This window comes from Patiria miniata, unplaced genomic scaffold (genome assembly GCF_015706575.1).
Source record: "Patiria miniata isolate m_02_andy unplaced genomic scaffold, ASM1570657v1 HiC_scaffold_15, whole genome shotgun sequence".
Classification (NCBI taxonomy): domain Eukaryota; kingdom Metazoa; phylum Echinodermata; class Asteroidea; order Valvatida; family Asterinidae; genus Patiria; species Patiria miniata.
This window is the reverse complement of record NW_024037053.1, coordinates 3,419,087-3,433,109: the sequence shown is the minus strand read 5'-3', so window position 1 is coordinate 3,433,109 and position 14,023 is coordinate 3,419,087. Positions and strand designations below refer to the sequence as shown.

Sequence of the window (14,023 nt, the reverse complement as noted above, 5' to 3'; positions counted from 1 at the left end):
GGTTAGTTTTGCAAAACACGATATTATTATTAGTTTTTAGTAATTTATTTCCGGTAATGAAACCAAGGATTCCTCAAAAGCGCCCTGAGAACTGTGTATAGCTCGCAAGCCTGAAGAAATCCTTAGAGAGAAGGAAATGAGAAGAAACTACAGTTTAAAGAATGAAGAATATTCTTTAGGGGGGAACCCGACAAATCTGGCCGGGACTGAAAACCCAATCCAAACATTGGCCCAGGCGGGATTCGAACCCGGGTCACAGCGGTGGAAGGCGAGGAAAGAACCGATACACCAACCCAGCTCCCGATGTAATGGTGGTCTGCCGTCTTTCGACATGAGAAGAAAGTACGTCATTTGTGCCGATGTAATTAATTCGAAAACCAGGTGATTCCGCTCGGCACGTTTACGTCAACTCGTATTTTAAAACGCATTTCAAACGCATTTGTTGACAACTGTGCGTGCACATGAATGTGATCACCGCAGTACGTATGCTTTGAACTATTCCATTTCATTTTATTCATTCTACCACCTGCCAAAGCATCCTCGTTCTATTTTCAAAGGAAAGACGTCATCGAATCGCAAACAGAAGCCTTTTTCGTACCACTTTCAATATTTGTTTCCTTCGTTGTAAAACAAATTTCTGAAGAGTGGAGACGCTTGGGAAGTGTAGTACAGCTGCGCAAATCAGGAATACGAGGACATTTCGCTGCTCGATAAAACCATTACTTCGTAAAAACCTCAAGACCAATCACTTACGGGACAATTTTATTTTTTCACAGTGAAATCAAACACTGAAATGAGCAGCAACTGCTAGGATCGGCAGCTACGCACGACACGACCTTCTGGTCAGAGGCCGTTGAACGTTTGCGATAGATGCGTGATCCTCAAATCTCAAAATCAATCAAATTATTGTCTGATGTGCCAGCAAATTTGAGTGCTCTGATGTGCTTTTGTTAGGAGCCATCCCATTAAGTATCCGGAATACACTGTAAACACACCGAGTTGGATTTGACTAGTTCTAGTCAAATTTAACTAGAGGTTTTTTTTAGAGTGTAACTTGCGGAGAAGTTTATCCGCAAAAGGCTCAGTGTATCGGGTAGGTCTACCGTTGCAGGATTCTGAGCAACTTCCCACGGAGTCGTCTGGCAGTCAGGTTTTCCGACATTGATTAATTTCGGAAGGATCGCGGGAAAGTTGTTGAAATCTGCAACTTAAACCCAATACAATTGGCCAATTACCGATAGACCTATTACCGCAACCTATCCTGACTATTTACTAATAAAAGTGACTCCTGCAAAAATAATTTAAAAATCCATGTTAAATTTTACTTGAAAACAGTCACACTTGCACCCATCTGACTACATCTAGTGTGTTCTTTCAGCAAAACGAAAACAATTCACATAGTGATGTATGTTAATTGTTTTCCTTTCTCTGAAATAACACAAAACTTTTGTTGTGATCCGTAGAAAGAACTTTAAAAACGGCGTTTATGTTCGAAATTCCGAAACTTGAAAAGTACATACGTGATTTGAATGATTCTTGTACTGAAAGAAAGTTTGTTAAATGTTAATTGGGTTTTCATACCCTAGATTTTGAAAGTGCTACATGCAGAACTTCATTCAAAAATGGTCCTGACATTTGGGTTTCCTTGTTTTTTACTCACCCTGTAGAGTGTTTACAGAGTATACCTGCCTGCAAACCTGAACCCAACATCCCCTGTGTATTCCGGCAGACCCATCAGCCGCCATGTCGTGGTTGACCACGCCGGAGACGGGCACGACGGCCAACCAGTCGCTTGCGACCATGGACGAGGATAGCTCGTCGAGCGAGAGTTGGTACGACTTCGAGTGCGACTACGAGTGGCCAACGCAAGCCGTTACGGTCGTACTGTGTATCGTGTACAGCTTGCTGGGCTTAACAGGTGGGTGGTGTATACCGAAATCTGCGGTGTTAAATTTGCACCGCGTAGTGTCTATTTCAAAACGCGTTTTTCAAGGGGTGTAGTGAACAAGTTCATCTGTTACACGGTACCCTGTGGAGACATGTGCATAATAGGGAACAAATTATTGAATACGTCTCCACAGAGCAATTTCTATAGGTGAATACGTCTCCACAAGGTTATCACGAAATGGATATATGGATTTTACTCAAAAACTAGGAATTTTCAAGGTGTGTTGTTTCGTCGCAAATTGAAGTGTTTTATGTAAGAAATAATAAGTCCGAATTTCAGCACAAGAAATTAATTCTGGTTAAATTAGGAGCATTTTTAAACTTCACTTTCAAACTCTAAAATTGTAGTACACGAGAACAAAGAAATGACTCCACAAGGATACAAATTATGTGTATGTGTAAAATCCACACGGCATTTTTTTGCTTTGTGGTCTCATGATTTTTTCATCTGTTTTCAGTTGACGAGCGCAGGCATTTATTCTTCCCCCATCTACGTTCGTTTGATGTTCATATTGCCAACTTTAATGCACCAAGAATTCGTAAACCTTTGCCGTATTTATTTGTTGCGCTTCAATTTCGAATCTTTCGAGCTTGATATCGATTCTTTTGGAATCAAAACGATTTTACCATTCAGTATCGTTCTTTTGACAATTGAATTGATGTTACTGAACTCGGTATTGATTCTTGCGACCGTAATATTTGATTTTGTTCATGTTATCGATTATTCTGGGTTTGACATGGATGAGTTTTACCTTGGTGTTGATTCTTTTACCTTGATATCAACCTTTTGACCTTTTGGTATCGATTCTTTTTACCTCTGTAAAGATTCCTTTTGGTACTGCTTCTTTTGACTTGGTATCTTGTAATTTACAATTATATCGATTTCTTTTAACCTTTGCACTGATCTTTTTTAACCTTGGAATCATCCATTTGACCTTGATATCGATTCTTTTTGACAAGGTTTGTAGGCCTCGATATTTTGACCTCAGTATCGATTCTTTTTGACCCGTGCCAGGCTTCATTGGTAACCTGATCGTGGTCTACACCATCTTCTTCAAGAAGGGCCCGCAGAGCGTCACCTCCATGCTGCTGTGCAGCCTGGCCATCTCGGACCTCATCGTGGTCACCATCTACCTGCCCTTCAAGCTGGCCGATCTGGTGACCGTCTCCTGGGTCTTGGGCCCCGTACCTTGCAAGCTCGTCGGTTATCTGAACCTGGTGTCACCGGCCTGCTCGGCCTGTATGCTGATGGTCATTGGCTTAGAACGGTTAGTGCTTCCACAATCAACATGATGATCTTGGTTCTTGATTCTTTGGTTGGTTCATCTCATTAACACTCCGCGTGGAAGTTTTAAAAGGAGACCAGAAACACCGGGGCAAACCCCTTCTCTTAGCGATAAGTGTCACTGGGTTCTTTTACGTGCAGTGCATAACACAACACACGGGACCTACAGCTTAAAGAGAATATACATCATTTGCTTTTGCTGTAATTTTCAGAAATGGATGGAATTGGGGGGTTGGAAATATATAGCAAATATAGTTACACTGACTTTTTGAGGTTTTGGGTTCGAAAATGCTATACAAACCAAGAAAAACAATCATTTTCCTGTAGTCTGGTTCCCTGACTCCATATCAGAAGAAACAGAGCAGTTTACATACATTGGGGAATTGTAAGGTCAGGGAACCAGTCTAGCTGGCTTGTACCCGTTCATAGGTGTGTAATCGATTGCAAACAAGTGCGATGGTCAATTGGGGCCAGTATTTGAAAAAAAAGCCAGTTTTTTCCAACGCTGGTCGGCCGACCAGCGTTGGAAATTGATACAAAAATACCACTTTTCTTGAAAATGACAGTATACCAGGTGCCATGATTTTACAGGTGGCTTTACACTGTCATTCACTAACAGTCCAGCAAGGTATTTCAAAATGATTTGGTACTTTTATTTTTTGATGTTTGCAAATGTTGTATTTTCCCTTTAATTTCCTTATTGTAAGAGCCAAATTTAATTATTCATCCTCCAATTTCCTTTATTTTTTAACAATTAAAAAGCCTAATACATGTTTACTACTTTCCTTGTTTGCGAGAGGGTAAGCAGAGGTCAGTACAATCTTTTGAAGAAATCAAGTTGTGTGTACATTGTGCAGTGTATTGGTTAAACTAAACAGACCAACTTTTGTTTTGTTCTTACTAGTTTTGTTCTACCAGTCTTGTTTTAAGTCATTCTTAAACTGACGGGATATTCAATAAAACAGTTAATTTTCGAGAATATTGTAAAATTTGCTACTTATTTTGGAGGACATTGTAGAAGTTGCTCAGAATTTAACAATTCCTTTGAATTTCTTTATACTTGGGGGATTTCCTCAAAATTACCTTTCATTTCCTTAGAAGTTCCTTCGAAAGTAAAAAATTTCATTAAAAAAAAGGAAATAATTGTAATTTCGGTAGCAGTCATGTCTGCGGGACCTAGATTTCAACGACTGATAATTATGGTGAAACGCCAATATTGCCCAACGCCTCGTGTTTCAACGAAGTTGCGGTTACAGTTCTAATACCGCAGGCAAAATTCATTTATCTGTCTCACTTCTTTCTTTTTTTCGGTTTCTTTTTTATTTTTATCTGTGACAGGTTCATCGTGATTTTGTTTCCCTTGAGGGCGCGCTCTCTCATCACCAGGCTCAAGGCAAAGTTTATCGTGGCCGGCACGTGGATTATAAGTTTCATTCTTGCCATTCCCGGCCTGTTACTTCAGGTAAATCAGATAGAATTCGGATTTGTTTTTTATTCTGGACATTTTTCTTTTGATAACTTCATATCTGATCGTGAGCTACATGCTTATGTAATTTCACAAAAAGAATGAATCTCTGCATGATGTTTTAATCAATTCTATTTTTTTTTCACAACTCCGATATGCGAAAGGATTTTGATTTTTCTTATGTTACTATGGCCAAAGTAAAGGATCGCTGGTTTATTTGTTTCTAATAATTAGGCTTTGTTCAAGAAATGGGAATTATGTTTTAAATGAAGCTTTTATAGGATGAAGACAGACCAGTGTCGTTAAGACTTTGTAAAATGCGTTCATTTCATCACTGATTGTTTATGAAAACACAATAAGTTGTTTTCGAAATCTTTGGTTTGACCCGGAAGACGTATTTTCGAAATTTGCTAAGTGGAAAACCTGCAAAAGTTATATTTTCAAAATACCATGGTAACGACTTCTTTTATCAACGGAGATTTTCCGACGCTACAGACTGTTAACAACCAGAGAATCGGTACCATTTTGCTGTCTTGACTCGGGACAACCCGACACAAATCGGCGTGCGTGCCTTGTTGAAGAAAGACCATCGTACTTTCTTATTTCTTGAGAATAGGGATATTTTTTTTTTGGAACAGAGATCCAAATATCTGCAATCTATACCCACTAACGTATACGTGTTTTGCTGTTTGAGGTTCACTTTCATCAACCCCTATGGTACATTGTGGCGGTTTTGATTTTTTGAAAAACTGACAGGATTTGATGACTGCTTTTTGATCAGGGTGTGATCAAAGTTAAGTAACTCAAGAATCCGAAGACAAATATGTGAAACGCTCACCTTTCACTCTACTTTAGAAGAGTAATCGAATAGTTGGGGAAAGAATAGTCTAGGGGATAGATAGGTGGAGATTGGATCCCGGTTTCGAGTTTGTCTTTTCAGGCTTGTTTTCCTTCTTTTTTTTTTGAAATCGAAACCCGGTGCGATCCGCAAAATGCTTCCCGGGCATGAATGTCGCTTGTTTCCGCTAGGTATTGTTTATCTGGAATCGGGACCGTTATTAAAAACCACCCCGATCGAGGAACTGTGGCACTTCTGGCGAGCACAACGGGACAATTTCTAAGAGAAAGAGAGAAAAAGGAGATGGGCCTTGTGAATTTTGTGCATGGCATGCGCGCTGGTGGAACTTTGGGCGAGGAGGCGGGAACACCCGATACGCCCTCACCGCTCGGCAGTTTGCTCAATGATCCGGCTGCTTCTTTATCCCCGATTTAGTTCAGAAGTTCCCCAGGAACAATTGCCATTGATTTTAGGAGGGAAACCCTATCCTTGTTTTCTGTTCACGCTGAACTGTGTCACCTCGGGCAAGAATTTTTAAAAAAAGAGTTTGGCGGGCTGAAAACAAATACGGTGCAAGAGTTGGCAGTTGTGCAACTCCTAGTGAATTATTACGAATATGGTGACATTTAGGGCGCTTACAAAACCTGATGTTTTTGCATAAATATACTCTACATTTGCCCAAAATGGCTGATCTGGATTTTGTTATAAAATTGAACAATTCTAATCAACGGGAAATGCAAATTTGATCGTTAAGTTTCCTTTCTGCATGGGTGGCATGGGTGGCTATAGTGCGTAAGGCACTCGCCTCTCGCCACTGTGAGCCTGGTTCGATTCCCGGCTAGGACCATTACGTAGAGTTATTCGTTGGTTCTCTCCTGTGCCACGAGGGTTTTCCCCGGGCCCTCCGGTTTTCCTCCCTCCGGAAAAATCAAATACGTTCGATCTCAGGCTGTGCTCCGTCGCCATATCGATGTGGCCGGCTGCAAAAGGTGCCTTTACATGCCTTCGGCTCGACCACGCTGTAGCCGCGTCCTTCTAGCTGCGAGCAAGGATGATTAGCCTTCCAAAATATTATTATTGTTATTATCATTGAAGTAAATTGATACGTTCTGTCCATTGCATTGGTGAATCCACAGCGTACTTACAGCAATAAGTATTGACCAATCCGGGCACGCTATATCACTGTCAATAATAACTGAGGCCCCCTTCAATGGCGAAAGCATTGTGCTAGCTATTGTACAAATTAACTGCTGGGTTATCTTACCAATAGCTGGCACAATGCTTTCGCCATTGATGGGGGACATGAAGAGTACAAAACGTATTCAGTGTTACTCTTCTGGTTTAAATATGATTTAAATATTAAATTGTGGTTCAATATGATGTACAACACTCCTTTTTGTTTTCTTTGTTTTCTTCTGTACTACTCCAGCACCATGCCCTGAGTCCAATTACGGGTGAAGTTATCTGCTACAAAGAGTACCAGGACATAGAGGCGCTGCAGAAGGGCTTTCCGATGTACTGCCTGCTGGTTTTCTACATCATTCCCTTGTTCGTCATGGGCTTCGCCTACACCACGGTGTGTCTGCGGCTGTACGCCAGCGCCAAGACCTCGCGGGGCCTGCAGAGCATGAAGGCCGGCGGGTCGTCGACTGCGAGTAAGCCGCTCCGGACGACAGCCAACAACAACGCCAACGGATTCAGCGCTACGACCAACCCGAACCTCGTCCCGTCCTCGGTGGACGATGACCCGTTCTCGGGCGGCTCGGAGACACGGGCGACGACAACAGGCGGGACAAGTCAAGTGAGAAAACCTCGACGGCAGCGGAGACCAGTCTCTCTTAAAGACCGACAACAGGTACGTTAGTCACTCCGGATTAAACTAAGACACCTGTTTGCCGACGTAATTCAAAGAATGGATATTGAAACATCAATCTGGATCGGTGCCAACTTCCTTGGGATGATTGCATTCCTCTCCGGCTTTGCTTATCCTGTTTCATATTCACAAAAGAAGTTAATGCTGTGGTTCGCCCTTACCTAGACTTGCAACCAAATAATAACAAGTTTGGCAATTCCAGAAAGAGTTTAAATTTGCAACATCCGGCTTTAAAAAGGGCATAGCATTCTTCGAATCGAGAAACATTCGCGATGAAAGATGTTCAACTATTAAGTTAAACAATAGTTGGAGCGCGAAAACCTTGACAATGGCATACTGGTCATTATATTAACACCACCATTGATTTTATTTTTTCGACAGGTTATACTGATGCTGATATTAGTAGTGGTCCTATACGCTGTTACGTGGGGCCCCATGTTGATGATCATGGTCCTCTTTGCCTTCGAAGCCCTCAACTCGCTGTGTATGAACGTTATCTTCCAACTGTCTGCTGCCACCCACGTGCTAACCTTCCTCAATAGCGCCATCAACCCCGTGGTCTACAGCTTCATGTCTCGTAACTTTCGCCAGAACGTGATGGAGGCCCTACGGGACACCGTCCGGTGCTGCACCCGGGGCGGGCGGCGGCAGAAGTACGGTGGCGGGCGTGGGGAGTCGGCGTACCAAAGCTCCCGCTACAGCACCACTATGGTCACTCAGGCCAGCTCGGTCCGGAGGGGGCGATCAACCAGCGACGGAAACTGCTCGCCTAGCAGGGGTCAAAACATCGAACTGACCCAGTATACCAGACTACCCAACACCGAAACAACAGCTTGATCGTTAACATTTGAGCCCCTATAGCCATCCTGAACCAAAAAGCCAGCTGATTTGCAACGCAAAAGTCTTAAGTGCAGAGCTGTCAGTAAACAGACACGACGATAAAATGGCAGGTTGGACAAAGGAAAGGCTGGAAATAGGAGGAAAAGAAGGCAACACCCATGGCAAAAGTCAAAACCCGAGGACTCACCAGCGACTGTCAGACGGTTGGATCTGTCCGTAAACAGCACCGATAACAAGCTGTTTGACACTGTGGATACAGACACTCGTTTTGTAATCGAACAGCAGCGTGGGGCCAAGGGAGTCAAGTATTTGACGCGCAGGACGCAGCACAGGAGGTGTTATTCATTTGCGTCTGTACCGTAATCCCGAGCGAGGTTGCTGGCAACCAAACTGTGAACAAATTTTAGAGGGTTGCGCTACAAGTCTCTTCGTACAGAGAACAGACGAGCAAGTGAGACAAATTCACGGCCGTTGAAATGAGTCGTCGAAGCAAGTTGGTGAAGATGAACCAGTATTAACTTTCAAACTTATAAGCCCTAAAGATATAGGGGATGACACTTATTTTCTGCAAAGCACAATTTGTCTGTAGGGCCTACAGCCATGATTTTGTTTTAGGTGATTTCACTGAACTTTTTTTCTCAAAGGATGTTGGTTGGTGTGTCCGCCTGTGTCTGGAAAGGATGATTTTGTTTATTAAGGGAAAGAGGGGACAGAAGTGGTAAGAACTTCACCTAGTTTAGGGTAACCATTTCAGAATTCCTCCCGTCAGTCAGTGGCAAAGAGGGCGTGGTTTCTGTGAATGGTCGAGCCGAAAGCATTTACTGATTCTAGTGGACAGGTGTACGACTCGGTTGAAAAGAAATTTCGGGTCATTGCATTTTTTTAATTAAAATTTACCTCAGTGTTAATTTTAACACAACCGCTTTTTCGAAAGGTTTTTTCAATTCTGTTCAGTGATGTGCGTCTCCGGCCGAAGGCGTTTGTTGTGGCGGGCTTTTTGGGACGCTTGGTGGCAGCAAATACGACGGTCCTTTTCTATTGTTGACGCCATTTTGAACATGCGCACATTAGTTTAAACATGACGCAAACATTTGTGTTTGCTGCCACCAAGCGTTGTGTTTGCTGCCACCAAGCGTCTCAAAAGTCCTCCATTTCCGATTGTCGGTCGGTGCATGCGCACTATTCTCAAATCCGACGTCATTTTGTTTATTTCATTTAACAGCAGACTTTTTTATTGTTTACATTTCGATTTGCCAACCTTTTGCGTGAAGTGTCTCGGAGAGTTTTGTTTTATTTATCTAAACCTTGTGTATTTTACTTTCTGTTTATTTAGATTTCTGTTGCTTATATGGCTGGACAGAACAAATCGTCTTATATAGGCCCAACGTGAATGCGTCAGTGTGTTGTATGAAGAAGAGAGGGTGCTAAACAAATTTCACGAGTGGTGTCATAAGTGCGTGTATTAGCCTAGTTGAGATATGGCGGACACAAAAGGAGTGCGCTATTTGGTATGGGTAAATACAAAACAGTTTTCCCAAATCAAACAGCGCCCTCGTATTTTGTTCGCCATATCTCAAAGAGGCCAATAGGACTGGGCGTGCGCATGCAGTTAGAGATTTTGTGGACTTTTAAAGTGTGCGGATCTGTACTGCTGTGTTGGATGCTCTCTGCTTACAATGATGTGACTGTTGGTTTGGTGCTTGATGTTTGAGTTTTGGTGCGTTGATGGTTTGATCTTATTTCATTTGCAGTTTTTTTTTCTCCTTTTTAAAGGTCGATTACATCATTTGTAATTTGTGCATTTTTATTTCGTTTGAATCAACAAAAGTTCTAAAAAAATCTAAAGACGGGTGCTTAACAACTAGCCTGATGAAGTTTTAGCGCTGTGAAGGCTGTATATTCCGAGAAAACAATATTCTAGGATCTTGATTTCAAATCGAAATGTGCCGAGTCATGTTTTGAATTGCGCCCGAATACAGCATCTGGGACACGTTCTCATTAAGCCGATTGCAGCTACGCGATGTCGCGCCCTGAACCGACGAATTATAGCAACCGCTCGCACGTGTATGCCGTGTCAACGCTTGTGCGCGCTTCGCCGCGTTAAAAACGAACTGAGACGAATCGTTGGAAATGTCCTTTTATTGTTTCTTCAAAATGACAGCATGCCAGAAAGAATAATTTTACAGGGAGTTTAGTGCCATTGCTATCTATAAACCAAGTATGCTTTTCAACAATAAGTTCGCCAGTTGTTTTTGGATAGCTGCAAATGATGGACTGTACTGGACAATTCTATTTTGGAGTGATTTTCCGATTTTTTGGGAGGAAGTGCACAATGAACCCTATTAAAATTGGACCAAAAATCCAAAAAAAAAAATTTGATGAAAACTTGTAGTTGCGTATGTGAGTTGAGGTAATTATGATTTATTCGAATTTATCAACTTAAAAGAAATTCGTAAACGTTAACATGGGATTTTACGAGATTTGTTCAAGACTGCGCCACGTTAGGGAACACTCGGCCGAATTCGTGCCCAATTCCGAACGCCACCGTTTTTGAATTTCAGACTTAATTTCATGACAGTAAATGCTAACAAAGCTTCAACACCAAGAATTATTCAGTCAATAGTAACAGTATTTCACTGAATGAAGTTTCTCAACAAAGAGGTTTGGCAACACTGCATGAGGAAAGTCGGGGGAAACGTCGAAGTGCGCCACGTTAGGGAACACTACTATTTATCTCAGATTTTGCGCGTTCCGCGTCCATTTGTATATCATGTAATTGGATAATATTTCACAAGCTACGTTGACGCGATTCTACCGCGATAGGTCAATAATCAGTTCAGTCGGTAAATTTTCGACTTGACTAAGCCCTGCATCAGCATTATTTGAGGCAAATAAGACCTTGGTATTAAGCATCGTTGGACAAACCAAAGCGATGTCCCGTCAAGAGCTAAGGTAATTCTGTGAGGAAAAGCGTGAATTTATTGATGGCTGTGTGAAAGAAAAGAGAAAATCGTAGAATTCATGATGAGAAAATGGAAATCGAAGCTCCAGATCGAGGGTGGTAACTGTATGTTTGTGTTCAAAACTTCAATCAAAATCTCAGCATCAAGTCAAACCGAAATCTAGCAATTTGTGTCGCTGGAAAGCACGTCAGGTGGGCTACCTTTTGATATCAGCTTGCATTTTGTGAACAGGTACTGTTTTGAAAAAAAAATATGCTTCATTTTTTAATAAGTGTATACAATTAATTACACTTCAGTGCATCATTGTCAGCGTTTTAAATTGTGTAAATAATGCTATCACGTGATGTTCACTGCGAATGTTCAGAGTTGTAACATTAATTAAAATTTTAAAACAACTAAAGAGATGATATAATAATGTCAACATATTTACTACCGGTACAACCTATAGCAAACTATGAAACGTGTAAATTAGATGGAATTTATTGTATATAATCATGTGAATGAAAAGTGCGCATTGTTGATAAATGCAAAGTGATTCTGAAACGTGCAATAGAATCTTTCTGTTGTTAAAGAAGATTATACAAATCAAATATAACATGAATAAACTCAGAGGCATTCTGTTTACGATGTGCATATATCTGCACGAATGTCTTATCAATAAAAGAATAGATTATATAATATATTAAGAGTGTTGCCATTTTTAAGGTAGTATATATTTCTTATAGTACGACGTCCGAAACTTGTGTGTTTATATGCATGTTGCAAACATGTTGCTCAATTACTTAAGTTGTTGCAACGATAATGTTTCACTTAGACTCTCCACCGGTCACATAAAGAAATATACAAGAACTTTTTCAATAAAGAAAGTCTACTCGACATTGTACAGAGCCAAGCAAGGCATTATTTTATAGACTGTGCAATACCTTTCGAATTATTTGAGGAAAAAAAATCACCTTTTCAAAAAGCCATGTCGGTGTTCCAACTGCACGTGCAAGCATGCGCACATCAAACCTTTTTACACGTTTAAGCTTATGTGCGCATGTCCAAAATCATGACGCAACAATAGAAAAGGACCGGTGTGTTTGCTACCACCAAGAGTCTCAAAAGTCTCACAATTCAGAAAAGAAAAAAAAATATTCTTGTGCTATTAGGCTAAGTACATTATTCCAAACGTTTTGGACTGCAAGAAATGGTTTACAATATTGTTTAGTGTTCCAAGCAGTGTGCGCTATCTTGAGTACTCATTTCGTTTTGACCGCACGCAAACTGCAAATTTTGATAATAGATAATTATGAGTAAAGGCGGAGCTGAAGGGCAGTGGTTTTATATCGCTGGGATAGTAGTAAGTAGTAAAGTTTGTCAGTAGCCAATGTGACCCATCAGGCCGGCGTTTATCTCCGGTTTCAGTAGCATGAAACGACGGAGAATATTTCTACTCCCCGGCCCTGGATGGGATGCTAGTCAATCACAGGTTACTCCCAGCTAATGCCGGTACCCATTTATACTCCTGGGTGGAGAGAGGCAAGTGGGGGTGAAGTGGCTTGCCCAAGGACACAACATTATGACCAGCAGCTGGATTCGAACCCCTGACCTTTTGATCATGAGTCACGACCCGTCACCATCAGGCCACACTCCCCACACTCACTGGGATTGGCATGAGTAATCTTTTCGGCATTCATTGTTACAGTTTATAAAATTAAGTTAACCAATAACATCTGAGTTATCTACGACGCATAATATCTATTATTATAACACCTCGCCCACAGATTCTGTATCTTGATTGGCCGAGAGCGAGTCACATGGCATTCGCTACTTTGCTATCTTTCTGTGCATGGCCAAAAGTACTATACCCGTAGCAACCAAAGTACTATACCCGTAGCAACCAAAGTACTATTCGCATAAGAATCGGTATTGTGTGCAATTAATGCATAGGCCTATTATACGGGTGTGCGCGTAGCGCGTATTGTTCCCAAGCCTAGCGCTACAAAGCTGGGTCCAAACATTTCTTGACAGGGTAGTTTAGAAAAGTGCAAGTAAATTTTCAAATTATTTCGTATTCGAACTGAAGTACATTTTAATTGTATTTAGATTAAATTAATCAGTTGTCGCTTAAAATCAAGCAGAATCTGTGGGAGAGGTGGTATAAAACAAATATTGACTGCTTTATCCTTATATCTCGTGGTGTAGTAAACTAGCCTCCCTCGGTGATCCATGGAGCATTATATTCGCCTCGAGACAAAATATTAGAAGGCTTAATGGATCACCTCGGGGGAGGGGCCTAGTTTTACTACACCACTCGAGGCAGTCAATATCTGTATACTATTGTCGCCATGGACTTGTTAACATTATCTACTGCGTTTATCCCGATGCACCACGTTGTCGAATCATGATGTCTACGTTCGCCTTTCCACAATTGAACTGGCTAAATATTCGGTTTTACTTTATAATACAGAATTCACAACCAGAAGGCTCACATGTCGCTGCTGTAGCCCCGTAGTTCAGGTGGTACCTCAAAAAAATGGCCACGTGCAGTGAATATTGGCGCCTTAACTTCCACAAGTGGAAGTTAAAATTACGATCAGGAAGAACAATTTCAAAGCTTGGGGCATACCAATTTACGTAAAAGCGATTATAGAAATGGATGTTTCGGCATGAGGAGCTACGTTATTATTATAGCTACATTATTATTATAACTGCAATGTATTATATTATATTGGATGTTATTTGAACAGGTGATCATGCCTTGTATATTGAATAAAATCTCTATTTAACGACAGAATCAGTGGTCTATTTCTGTCTTGATTATTGGTGT

The 14,023-nt window shown here is 41.3% G+C and overlaps 1 protein-coding gene across 2 annotated transcripts in view; it reads left to right on the top strand.

The window, feature by feature from the left end:
* The window catches only part of LOC119722456 (allatostatin-A receptor-like), a 40,897-nt gene extending 31,558 nt beyond the window's left edge, over positions 1 to 9,339 (top strand). Inside the window, exons 3-7 of one of the 2 annotated variants that reach the window (XM_038192584.1) lie at positions 1,730 to 1,918; positions 2,963 to 3,215; positions 4,571 to 4,694; positions 6,965 to 7,390; positions 7,790 to 9,339. In XM_038192584.1, coding sequence (XP_038048512.1) covers positions 1,744 to 1,918; positions 2,963 to 3,215; positions 4,571 to 4,694; positions 6,965 to 7,390; positions 7,790 to 8,245 — 1,434 coding nt within the window. In that variant the 5' untranslated portion in view covers positions 1,730 to 1,743 and the 3' untranslated portion in view covers positions 8,246 to 9,339. Of the gene's footprint in view, positions 1 to 1,667; positions 1,919 to 2,962; positions 3,216 to 4,570; positions 4,695 to 6,964; positions 7,391 to 7,789 lie in introns of both variants that reach the window. The other variant, XM_038192583.1, reaches the window with a different exon arrangement.
* Positions 9,340 to 14,023: the final 4,684 nt, after the last annotated feature.